This window comes from Belonocnema kinseyi, chromosome 7 (genome assembly GCF_010883055.1).
Source record: "Belonocnema kinseyi isolate 2016_QV_RU_SX_M_011 chromosome 7, B_treatae_v1, whole genome shotgun sequence".
NCBI classification, from domain to species: Eukaryota; Metazoa; Arthropoda; class Insecta; order Hymenoptera; family Cynipidae; genus Belonocnema; species Belonocnema kinseyi.
In genome coordinates, this window is record NC_046663.1 from 45,741,920 (window position 1) to 45,755,783 (window position 13,864).

Below are 13,864 nucleotides of genomic sequence, written 5' to 3' on the forward strand. Positions count from 1 at the left end.
CGCGTATTACACTGCTTTGCAGTCGCGAGAATACCAACGATCATTTTGTACTTAATCGATTAAAAATGCTGTAGTCTACTCGTATCACTGTTTTTAAGAATCAGGCATAGCAGTGTGACTCTTATCTATTGTTATCTCTCTAATTATCTTTTACATTTTTAAAGAGCGGAAATAATCTTGATTTTATTTGCATGACTTGCGCAGTTTAGAAAATTATTGAAATTTGTCAATTGGAAAAACGTTGAGGGAATAACAGTTGGCTCCTCAGAACAGAACCGAATTTTAGAGTGAGACACGCATAGTGTTCTAAAGAGTTTAAGTGCTCGGAGAAATTTTCAGGAGCAGGAGAACATGATCGAGAATATGCTCGACCTTTATCTGCTTTGAGACTTTATGACCATTTTGAATTAGACTTTAAAAAAATCGTATTTTCTATCTTTTTTATTTATAATTACTTTATTTAAATTTTGCTGCAATTGCTAATTTGCTACAATTTGCTGCAGTTGTTACAATTTCCCAATTTATAAATTTTTCTAGGTATAAAACCAACCATACACCTAGAAGATTAATAATGTTAATGAAAACAAATTTCGCTTTTAAATATATTTTGAACATTTTTTACTTGTTTTTTCGAGTAAAAAAATTCGTAAACGCAAAAATGAATTTTGGACTACAATTATTAATCTTTAAAACAACAAAAATTAATTTTTAAACAAATAAAAATATATAAATTTTTAATAAAAATGGAATAATTAATCTCCAGTTAAAAAAAGTTAATTTTCAATTAAAAAGAAACTAATTTTCAACCAAAGAAATTAATTTTTAATAACAGTGATGAAGTTTCAACCAAAAATATTAACTTTTGACCAAATAGTGGAATTTTCGTCCCAAAAGATGAATTTTCTATCAACATAAAACAGGAATTTTCAACCAAATAGTTTTTTTTCTACCAAAGAAATGTATTCTTGACAAAAAATAGAATAGTTACATTTTCTACAAAACAGATAATTTTTTAACGAAAAAGATTACGTTTCTGTCAAAAAAGGTAAATTGTCAACAAAAAATGAAAGAGTTAAAGCAAATTTTCAACTAAAATGATTAATCTTCAACTAAAAAATTTAATTTTTAATCAAATACATTAATTTAAAATTACAAAGATAAATTTTCTACCAAAAATAAAATAATTAAATTTTCATTTAGTAAAGTAAATTTTCAACCAAAAAAGAAACGAATTTTCAAAAAGATAGTTATATTTTGAACCAAAGAAATTAATTTTTAAACAAAAAGGATCAAGTTTCAACTAATGGATTTTGAGCAAATAGTTGAATTTTCACCTAAAACAGCAATTTTCAACTAAAAATAGAATAGTTTAATTGTCAGTAAAAAATAATTTTTAATAAAATCGAGGTAAATTTTTAACTAAAAAGATTACATTTCTGTCAAAAAAAGGTAAATTTTCAACAAAAGATGAAAGACTTAAAGTAAATTTTCAACTAAAATGATGAATCTTCAACTAAAAAACTTTAATTTCTTACCAAATACATTAAATTTCAATTAAAAAGATAAATTTTTTGCCAAAAATGAAATATTTATATTTTCAGTTAGTAAAATAAATTTGTTAACCAAAAAAGAAACGAATTTTTAACAGAATAGTTACATTTTTAACCAAAGAAATTAATTTTTAAACAAAAAAGATGCAGTTTCAACTAATGCGAGTACTTTTCTACCAAAAAATATGGATTTTCAACAAATAGTTGAATTTTCAGCTAAAACAGCAATTTTCAACTAAAAATAGAATAGTTGAATTTTCAGTCAAAAATAATTTTCTATAAAACTGAGATAAATTTTCAACGAAATAGTATTATTTTCAATGAAGATCAAATTTCTATCGAAATAGATCAATTTTCGACCTAAAATGGAACAGTTAATTTTTCTGTTAAAAAAATTAATTCTAAATGAGAAAAATAAACTAATTTTCAACCATAAAGATGAATTTTTCTCCAAGAAAATTAAATTTTCAATAAGACACAAGAATTTTAAAAGAAATATCTGAATTATCACCTTGAGAAGTTAAATTTTGAGATAAACATTTACGAGTTGAATTTTCAGTTAAAACATTTATTTTTCCCCTAGAAAACATAATTTTCAACTGTATAATTAAATTTTGAAAAAAAGTTTCACACTGAAATGATTAAACGTCAACCAAGTAAATCAATTTTCAACCAGCAAAGATGAATTATCAACGAAAAACGTCTTATTTGATAGTTGAACCAAAAAGGATTTTAATTTTATATAAAAAATAGTTTGATTCAACAAAAAAAGATACATTTTCAACCAAATAGTTGTGATTATTAACCATAATAATAAAATTGATTTCAACTTCAATTTATCTAAAATTCCTTAACTCTGTGATTAAAAATAAAAGTATATGTTTATTTAACTCTAGAATGTTAAAAAAAAATACATGCAGTAATTATGTGACATATATTTGTTTCGAGAATAAATTCTCTTAAATGCTCTATTCAAGCTTAAATGCTGAGCATATTCTCGAGAGCATTTTCTCAACCTAAATTCTTGGACATTGAAGAACTCTAGAGACGCATCCACATGATATTATAGTTACGAATTTAATTGTAAATAATACGCAAAGAAAAAATGGTAAAGATGAAAGACTTAAAGCAAAAAAGAGCCTCTTTGTAGATTTTTAGTGTCACCTAGGAATTATGTATAATTACAAATGTGCACGATAAGTATATAGGTAATGATTAAGTGACGACGATAGTAATCCTCTGATGAATACGAACTGATAAAACTAGTATAGTTAAATTGTCGCGAATGGCACTACAGCAGAGAATTTACAGTCCACACTCATTGCTCATCACATGTCTAAGAGGAGAACGAAATGAGGGCTTTTTGTAAACTCGTGCAAAATACAGGATTGTTTTCTTGCGTCTCGATTTGCACTGGTTTAAATGAAGCATAGAAATTACAAAGTGCGTGCCTTATCCTGATGAAATTTCTGGTTTTTATTCTCTTTAGAAATGTTGGAAAACGAAAATTAGCTTCCGTTAAAAAAAACTGAGCGTAGCGATTAATTATGTACGAAACAAAATAATTTATTTGTATCAATATCAAAGGTTATTATAAGCAAGAATGGTATTGTGATTCATTCCATCATACGACAATCGCCACTCGATATATATCAGTTGAAATTGGCAGTTAGAATTTCTTGCGATAAAAAAAGATGTTCAACGTAGAAGCACGTTAGTACTTAATTTTTTGCATTTTCAAACGTTTACTACGGGATCGAGCAAGTCTATTATCAACTCGCGTAATCGCTTGATTTTGTCGCAATAAAGTGTTAGTCTCGTATATTATATACATTTTTTGTAAACATTCAACTGAGTCAAAGAAACTTTTTTCTTCTCCGAATCCGCTTCTCTCTCTCTCTCTCTATGAAGCGCGAGCGAATTATCCCACCTTATTATCCTATCGCAGGGTTGCTACAAAACCTGTAAAAAGCATGGATATTTTTTAATTTTTAAATAAACCTGGAAAAGTTGGGGAATTTAAAAAAAATGACTGAAAATCCTGGAAAAGTCATGAAATTTTGATTAAATGACTGGAACTTTTTTAATCATCTCTATTTCAAAGTCTTAATAATTTAAAATTTTATAGCGAATTCTATATTTAACACTCAAACGGTGCGAATTGGTTTGTTTGCAATGTTAATACAGGGTGGCCGCTGGACCGGGAAACCTAGAAAACCGGGCAATGACCGGAAATTTTATGAGACCGAGGAGCACCGGGAAATGACAGTGAATTTATTTGTTGACCGGGAATTTTACAAAATTTTTAGAATAAAAATTTTGTCCAACTTTCATTTCAATCGTTTTTTTTAAATAATTTGTGAAATTGTCAGTTTTATAAATTAGTATATTATTTAGTTTAGAATGCTTAATTTTAAAACATTTCACTTTAAAAATGTTCCATTTTTAATTTTTTAAAGCATATATTTTAATTTAAAGAATTTTGAAATGCAGTTTTAAAGGCATAAAAAAATTAGAAGTTTTTCAAATCGAAGTTTTTTTAAATAAAAAAGAGGTTGGCCATCGGACCGGGAAACCGGAAATTTCACGAATTTTCAGAAGAAAAATCTGCGAAAAAAATTTGAGAATTCACAGATTGTAACTGTTTGAAAATTTAAAGTCTTGATAAGGATTGAAATTAATATATCATTTATTTCGATAATTTTATTTTGAAATAAAATTTTTCGCGATTTATCAATAATATATTTTGAATTCAGAGTTTCAGTTCTTCCTTTATATCATTTTTTACATTAAATGTAATAAATAAATTTATTAATATATTATTTCTATTAATTTTTTAGCCATTATAAAATGTAAACGTGCGTTTTACTTTTTTCAACTTAAAAATAAATCCATAATAATATAGTCACAATTAAAAGTTTTTATTAAATTAAAAATATTGTGAGTCTAAATTATTTAATTTTATCCCATTTAATTTAAAATTTCTTAATGTAGAAAAAGAATAAGTATTTCATGTTTAGCAATATTTCACTGTTTATTTAAGACGAGTAAATTGAAACCAAATATTTAAAAGAAAACAATTTAAAACTGAATTGTTTTACATAGAAGGCTTTGTTAAAAATTTTGACGCATAAATAACAATTGAACACTTATTATTTGTAGAGAAACTATCAGTAATTTTAAGAGGTACATAGAAGTTTTAAAAAGATTCAAAATTAATTAAAAACTTTAAATTATTTCAAGTAATTTAAACGAAGTGTATTCACATTTTTTTATGAACTTCTAAATATATTTTTAAATTAATCGAAATTTTCCTACAATTTTTGAAAATCTTGCAAATTAAAAAAAAAATCCCTAAAATCTTCCATAATTTTTCAAAGTGAAAAATCATTTTTAATTTTCCTAAGAATCTTAAGAAAATTTTTTGTTCGTTTGAAGTCTTTCACAATTATTTAAAAAATTCTAAATTGTTTGTTTGAAATCTGCGAAAATCTACATTTTATTTTAAATTCGGCTTTAAGTATTTCAAATTATTTCAAGTTCTAAATTTAATTCGAATCTTTTTAAAACTTCTAAATATCTCTTAAAACTACTCTAATATTTTCACAAATAATAAGCGTTCTATTCTTATTTATAATTCAAAAATTATTTTGCATTTGGAAAGATTCCAAGCCACTTCTAGATTTCTCAAGATTTTGAAATAAAATTTTAAAGGGTCTGATGGTTGCCTAGACTATTTGAACTTAAAATAATTTAACTTTTAATTTAAGAACCGTTAGGTTAAAAAAATAATATAATTTTTAAAATTATTAAAGTTCATTGATTGATTCTTTAATTTAGAATATTGAAAATCTTAACGTGGATTTATATGTTTAGAAATTAATCTGAATCTTTGAACTCTAAAATTTATAATAGTTCTGAATCTTACAGTTTATTTGCATTTCATTTAACATTGTTTAATTGAAAAGTATTACTACCTTCCATTTGGTACGTGTAAATTTTTGAGCATTTGAATACATCATTTTTTAATTGAAAAACTTTTAAACTTCAATTTTAAAAGTTTGGAATTCAAGGGTTCCACTTTGAATGCTTTAATTTGTTGTTTATTGTTTATTACTTTATATGGAAAAATGTTTAGAATATAGTATGATTTTTTTTAATCTCATTGGCCGTGAAAAATGTTTGCGAATCGGGAAATGACCGAGAATTTTTTTCTTTGATTGAAACGGTCACCCTGTAATATTAATTCTTTAATATATTGAACATATAATACACAATTAGCATATATCACACATATTTAACATGTATATTTAATATACGTGGGGATAATCCGCTGCAGCTGTGTTTGGGTAAATGCCAACAAAATGAAAAAACTTCGGGTGCGAATTCGCACCAGTATGCCTTTGAGGATTAAAATTTAAGAAAATAAATCCTAGGGAAAAGGCAAATATCAGACAAAGTGTAAGAATTAAATGAAAATAAATGGAAGATGTTGAAGATGAAGTTAGTGAACTTTGTTAAAAAGTTCAGAGTTTTTTTTATACAAAATACTGTTTTTTATTTTGATAAAAATATAAAAATAGTTTTCAAAATGGTTTTTGAAGTTAATCAAAAATATTGGTAAACCATTATCATTGCATTATAATTTTTTATAATGCAATTTAATTGGCTGAATTAAAAAAACAAAGTAGACTTGAAATTTTTTCAAAATTATACCTGGCAAATCTGGGAAAGTTATGGAATTTTTTAACCAAATTCTTGTAGCAACCCTTTATCAGTAAAGGGCCATACTTAAATTATTCCCTCTTACTGTACGTAATTTTTAGTTTCCAGAAATATTTTGCTAGTTATTGTTAGTAGAATTAGGCAGGGTAACCGAGAACTTTATTTTAAAAATTCCCTGATTTTTCCTTGACTAATTTTTCATTTTCCTTGAGCATTAATATTCCAATACCTGCAGTTTCATCGTGCAATACTTTTGGCATAAAATCTTTTATAAAAGGAATAAAACAGTATTTCAGATTCTAATTACAAATTTATTAATTTATTTTATATTATATTGTATTCAACATAAAACTCAAGAAATAAATAAAAGTTATGGCTGAGCCTTTAAGCCAAAAGACGAATTTTCTCTACAAAACTTGAATTTTCAAACCAAAAATATGAGTTTTCAGGAACGAATTAATTTTCCACGAAACTGATGCATTTTCACCTAACAAAAATGAAGTTTTATACCAAGGATATTGTTTTTACCAAAAAAGGAAAATTTACAACTAAAAAAATCAGTCTTAAAAAATACAAGTTATATTTGTAGTTAAAAAATTAATTTTAAACAAAAAAGGCTTTTCCACTAAATAGTTAAATTTTCAACCAAAGATATACGCATTTTAATAAAAAAAAATGAAATTTCTACTAAAACAGATGAATTTCTACAACAAAAATATAAATTTAGAAAAAAAGAGTAGAATTTTTATTTAAAAAAAGATTTAAGATTTACATGTATTTATATGTAACCAAAAAGGATGATTTTTTAACAAAATTGTTGAATTTCCTAACAAATAGTTGTATTTTTATCCAAAAACGATTAAATTTTTTTTCAAACAGATGAATTTTTTTTTAATTAAAAAAAATTATTCAAATTTTCATCCAAAAAGATTCCAGTTGACTTTTCAAGAACAAAATATGAATTTTTCAACCAAAAATAAGTTTATTTGAAAAAATTGAGTTATCACTCCAAAAAGACGAATTTTTTAAACCAAAAAGGATGAATTTTTAACAAAATAGTTCGATTCTCTACCAAATAGTTGTATTTTTATCCAAGAAAGATGAAAGTTGTCCTAAAACAAAGGAATTTTTAATCAAAAACCCATTTTTTTTACAAAAAGTAAATTGTTTATGAAATAGTTAAATTTTCAACAAAACAGCAGCATTTTTAAACAAAAAGTATGACTTAAACAAAATTGTGGAATTTTCAATCGAACAGTTGCATTTTTATCCAAGAAAAATGTAATTTCTGCTAAATAAGGTGAATTTCAAAATCAAAAAGACAAACTTTAAAAAAAATATTTGAATTTTCAACCGAACAGTTGCATTTTTATTCATAAAAGATAAAATTTCTTCTAAAACAGATAAATTATAAAAAAAACCTTAAAAAATAGTTATATCTTCATCCAAAGAAGATTCACTTTACAACACAAAAATAAGAATTATAAACAATCAGTTGGTTTTCTGCTTAATAGTAAAAAAAAAAGTGTGACTTTTAATAAAGATTATTACTTTTTCAACGAAACAGTTGCATTTTTGTGTAAGAAAAGTGAAAATTTTACCTAAACACGTGAATTTTTAAATAAAAAAGACAAATTTTCAACGACGACAAAAATACTTTTTATCCAAAAAAGATTTCATTTTACTTATCAGCAGCAAAATATAATTTTTAAACAGAAAGTTCTACGGAAAAAGTTGAATTGCTAATCGAACAAGACGAATTTTTAACGAAACAGTTGAATTTGAAGACAGAAAGGACATCTTTTTGAAAAAATGGTTAACTTTCAAACCAAATAATAAAATTTATAACTTTTTTTGCTAAATTGTAATAATTACGTACCTGAGTGTAGGAACCCCTGCTCCCTAAACGAAAAAATATTCCACGAGTAGGTATTAGTTTTAGAATTACACAAAAACATATATATATATTTACCATACAGCTTGGCCATTTATAAAAATATTTCAAACTACAGTTGTTTCGTGAAAATAGTGCATTGCTACATTTTCAGTTACTGATTCCAGTAAATTTGGAGAATTTTCAGTCCTAAATCTTCAGGATTGTAGAATTTTTAATTTTGAAAATTTATAAATAGAAAACTATGCTAGTTTTAATTTTTACAATTAAATATTCTATAATTTTGGTGATTAATATTTGAAATTTGAATTTATATTCGAGCCTTATATTTGAAATTTGGAAAATTTAGAAATGAAAGTTCTTGACTTCTGAAATTAAAAATCATCACAATTTAACCAATCAAATTAATACATTTTTCAATTAGAAATTTTAAAATTATAGAAGTTTGAGTTGTAAATTGTTAACATTGAAGAATTTGTAATTTTGTAAATTTGCCATTAAAAATTCTGTAATTTTGATACTCTAGATTCGAAATATCTTCAATTGTGCAAGTTTATAATTGAAAACTTGACTTTTGATTTCCAAATCAGCCAAATGAAAGTGTTTTTAATTGTAAATGTTCAAAATAAAATAATTTTAAATTGCAAATCTTTAAAATTAAACTATTCCAAAAAGAATTCCTAATTACATACCTTCAAAATGTAAATATCGAATATTGAATAATTTGTAAATCTATATTTAAAATTCAAGATTATCCAATTGTATTTCTTAAAAATTGCAATACTTCGCATTGATAATTTTTTAAAATTGAAGAGTTTTCAAATTTACAATAAACAGTTCTGTAATTTCGTTGATTTACGTTCGAAATTTCTTCAATTTGGAAGATTCAGAATTTAAACCTTGACTTTTGATCTTCAAAATCATCCAAATTTCAGAATTTTTATTTATAAATATTTTAAATTGAAGAATTTTCAACTGTAACTTTTGAGAATTGTAAAACTTTAAATTTTGAGTTTTTAAAATTAAAGAAGTTTTAATATTTAAAATTTATGGTTAAAACTCACGCAAGTTTGAAGTTTTATATTGAAAAACATCAAAGCTTTTTTTAAATTTAACATAGGTGCTCTATCAAGTCAATAAAAAAATGTAATTATATTTGTTGATATTTCAAAAAATTCTAACTATGCCAAGAAGGATTTTCTCTAAAATGTAATTTTATTACATTTTTACATGTGCATCAAAAAATGTGTATGATCTGCAATTGAAACCTTAATATTTGATCTTCAAAATCACCTAAATTTTTGAATTTTTGTTTGTACATTTTTATATTTATTTGTTCGTTTTTTTTTCATTTATGATTAATACTTACGATTATTTATTTATATATTCTTAAAATTAAATAAGAGTTTTCAATTGTATCTCTTCAAAATTTAACATCTCCACAAAAAATTGCATAGGCTTGAAATATAAATCTTAAAAATTGAATAATTTGCAAATTTAATGTTTTAAAAATTCAGGAATTTCCCATTTTAACTCTTCAAAATGTCGAACTTTCAATTGTAATTTTTTTCATTTTTTAATTATTAACTAATAATATTTATAAGTAAATCTTAAAAATTGAAGGACTTCTAATTTTGAACTTTACAATCACAAAATGTTCGTTTGAAGTTTTATAATTAAAAATTCTGTATTTTTGATTTACATTCGAAATTTCTTTAATTTAAAATTTGAAACGTCAGTTTTTATCTTAAAAATCGTCCAAATTTAAGAGTTTTTATTTACACCTCTTTAAAATTGAAGATTTTTGTAATTGGATTTCTTCAGAATTGCCTAAATTTAAATTGTAAAATTTTAAAATTATAGTTTAAAATTAAAACTTCTGTAATTTTAACAATTTGAATTTCATCTCAACAAAATCATTAAAACTTAAGAATTTTTGTTTCTACATCTTCATAATTAAAGTTTTCAATTGTAACTCTTCAAAATTGTAGAACTTTAGAATGGAAGAGTTTTTAATTTTTACCTTTTTAGATCTTATCAACATTTAAGAATTTTTATTTATACATCTTTAAAATTAAAGATTGTTCAATTTTGGATTAAAGATGATGAAAGTTGTAAGTTTTATATTTGAAAAACATGTAATTTTTATGATTTATATTTATGATTTACATTCGTATTTAAAAGTTGGTTAAATTGAAGAATTTTCAATCGTAAATAATCAAAATTGAACTATTTGCAACAAACATTCAAACCTATATCATTTTAGATTATACATTGAACATTTCAGAATGTTTTTTAAAACATCTTATTACAATATAAAACACCATATTAACTTACTTATTTGTTTTCTTTGCTTCTAATCCCTGCTGGAGTAAAATCTTACATTTAAATAAAAGTTACGAATTACTGAAAGCCAAATAAAATTAATTGTTTTGAAACTTCTTTTAATAGCTAATTTAATTTTTAATTTAATAATTAGACAATTAAAGCAAGAAACCTGTAATAAGCACGCTAATTTTGCTAATTTTTGATAACTCATATTTAATATAGAATTTTTGACTCTGAACTTTATCTTGAGTTACAAAACATCGATCAAGAATAAAATAATATAAAGTTTCGATGCTTAGAATTTTATACGCTTTGAGAAGTTATACAATTAAATTGAAAACCCATCATTTAAAAACTTTGATATACGTTTGAAAAAGCGTTGAATTCTCTGATTTTCAAGTTTAGAAAAAATATTTTTAAATTGTCCGCCAGCTGGCAAAATGGCTATTCACCAAGGGCCAAGCAATACTACCAATTGCATGGGAAGCAACTTATATTTATTGAAACTTAAAACAAAAATCATTCAATAAGGCCATTATAAACAAAAAATTATTGATTTTGTCAGTGAATTGAACAGTTTTTTTCAAAAATAATACCCAAATACACTTCTGGTAAAGAAAAATACTTCTCTTGTTTAAATAAAAATCAGTTTCGTCCCGTTCGATTGGTACTCTTGCTTGACCCACTGCATGCAGGCATCTTGGATTTCTCCCACGAAACCTGAAATACCTCATTGACGACATTGAGTTTTATCAGAGATGAGGTGGTTTTATTTACAATTTTTCCGTAAAACGTTTATGTCGCCTATTTAAGCCAATGAGAAAACATTTCTATTTCAAATTTTTCTCTGGAAAAAAACCTGTGCAATGAATAAATTATTTGATCTCCTTTAATTATTATTAAAAATCCTGTAATAAAATTCTAACTTAAAAAATGGGCCCCGAGTATTGCCGCTCCTGAGAATTCACAAGTAAAATCAGCTGACAACTGTCATTTTCAGTCATTATTATCAATAAAGTGCACATTGTACTAATGTGAAAAACACAGTGAAAACTAAAACAGCTGATTCTCGAATGTTGACTTGAACTTGATCCTCACCGGGATCGCGATGCCGACGAAAACGTATTTTATCTAAAAAAAAAATGATTATATATCTCTACATTCTATACAATCATCGCCGGTTTCAATAATCATGTTGAGGAAAAAATTGTACGTCAAAATAAACATCCCAACCTTAATAATAATCGTATCACTACTGCTCTTTTCCGTTCACTATTTTTCGTCCATTCGATGTGCCTCAAGGGAGAAAATAACATCGAAAAATAATAAATCAAAATACCGTCTCATCGTCCTTGTCCTCAGCGCTCCGGATCATTTGGAACAAAGAGATACAATTCGGAAAACCTGGCTCTCTGAAAAATACAGTGATGTTAAATATCTTTTCGCAATCGGCACTCTGGACATTCATCCTGATCAGAGAGTCACTCTTCAGTCTGAAAAACAGAAATTTAACGACCTTCTACTTCTGGCAAAGTTACAGGATTCGTATCACACCATAACCAAAAAAATTTTAAAATCTTTCGTTCATGTTTATAACGAATATGATTTTGACTTTTTACTCAAGTGTGATGATGACAGTTTTGCATTAATAAATGGCATTTTAAAAGAATTGGATCATTGGGAGAGTAAAGGGACGAAGAGATATTTGTACTGGGGATTTTTTAATGGAAAAGCTCAAGTTAAAAGAAGTGGTCCTTGGAAGGAAACTGGATGGATTTTTTGTGATTATTATTTACCTTATGCTCTGGGCGGTGGATATGTTTTATCCATCAACCTTGTTGAATTCATTGCCAAGAATGCTGATGTTTTAAAGTGAGTATTTTAGAGCACTAAAATAAAATTATTCAGCTAAAAATTATTAAATTATTTACCTTCGATTTAGCTGACAAAATAAGTGATTAAATTTGAATTAAAGATTTTTTAAAAAGAAACTAACATCATGCATGAACAAAATTTCGATAAATATTTATATTTTATGTTTCATTATATAAATGTCCTGTATAAATTCCTAACGTTCTTGAGAAAATTGAAAAAGATTTTTAATTTCAAATAGGTATAATCAAAATTTCAACAAAAATCCTTTCATTTTCAACTAAATAGTGGAATCCTCAACAACAAACGATTAGTTTTTAATCAGTAGCGCTTTTAAACAAAAAATAATTGTTAACAAAATACTTCCACTTTTAACAAGAAAAAGGTAATTTTCAACTAAATAGTTGAATTTTCGACCAAAAAAAAGGAATTTTCAACTAAATAGTTGAATTTTCAACCAAACAAAGAATTTTAAACCAAATAGATGAATTTTAAATTAGAATAATTAGTTTTAAAAAAATGCAATAGTTAATACTTTAACTCAAAAATATGAATTTTCATGGAAAAAGGTCATTTTCACCTAAATAGTTGAATTTTCGACCAAAAAAGGAATTTGAAACCAAATAGATGAATTTTCACCTAAAATAATCAATGTTAAAAAAAAATTAGTAAATTAAGATTATGAATTTTAAAAAAATGCAATAGTTAATATTTTAACTCGAAAATATGAATTTTTATGGAAAAAGGTAATTTTCAACTAAATAGTTGAATTTTCAACCAAAAAAAGAATTTTAAACCAAATAGATGAATTTTAAATTAAAATAATTAATTTAAAAACATGCAATAGTTAATATTTTAACTCAAAAATATGAATTTTCATGGAAAAAGGTCATTTTCAATTAAATAGTTGAATTTTCGACCAAAAAAGGAATTTGAAACCAAATATATGAATTTTCAATTAAAATAATGAATGTTAAAAAAAATTAGTAAATTAAGATTATGAATTTTTAAAAAATGCAATAGTTAATATTTTAACTCGAAAATATGAATTTTCATGGAAAAAGGTCATTTTCAACTAAATAGTTGAATTTTCAACCAAAAAAAGAATTTTAAACCAAATAGATGAATTTTAAATTAAAATAATTAGTTTTAAAAAAATGCAATAGTTAATATTTTAACTCAAACATATGAATTTTCATTGAAAAAGGTCATTTTCAACTAAATAGTTGAATTTTCGGCCAAAATAGGAATTTGAAACCAAATATATGAATTTTCAACTAAAATAATGAATGTTAAAAAAAATTAGTAAATTAAGATTATGAATTTTTAAAAAATGCATTAGTTAATATTTTAACTCCAAAATATGAATTTTCATGGAAAAAGGACATTTTCTACTAAATAGTTGAATTTTCGACCAAAAAAGCAATTTTAAACCAAATAGATGAATTTTCAACTAAAATAATGAATGTTAAAAAAAAATTTAGTAAATTAAGAT

General features: G+C 24.5%; 1 protein-coding gene across 1 annotated transcript in view; it reads left to right on the forward strand.

The window, feature by feature from the left end:
• Window positions 1-10,934: 10,934 nt before the first annotated feature.
• The window catches only part of LOC117176250 (beta-1,3-galactosyltransferase 6), a 7,331-nt gene continuing 4,401 nt past the window's right edge, over window positions 10,935-13,864 (forward strand). The window contains exon 1 of the mRNA XM_033366405.1: window positions 10,935-12,369. Within this exon, the coding sequence (XP_033222296.1) occupies window positions 11,690-12,369 (680 nt within the window). The 5' untranslated portion in view covers window positions 10,935-11,689. The remainder of the gene's footprint in view (window positions 12,370-13,864) is intronic.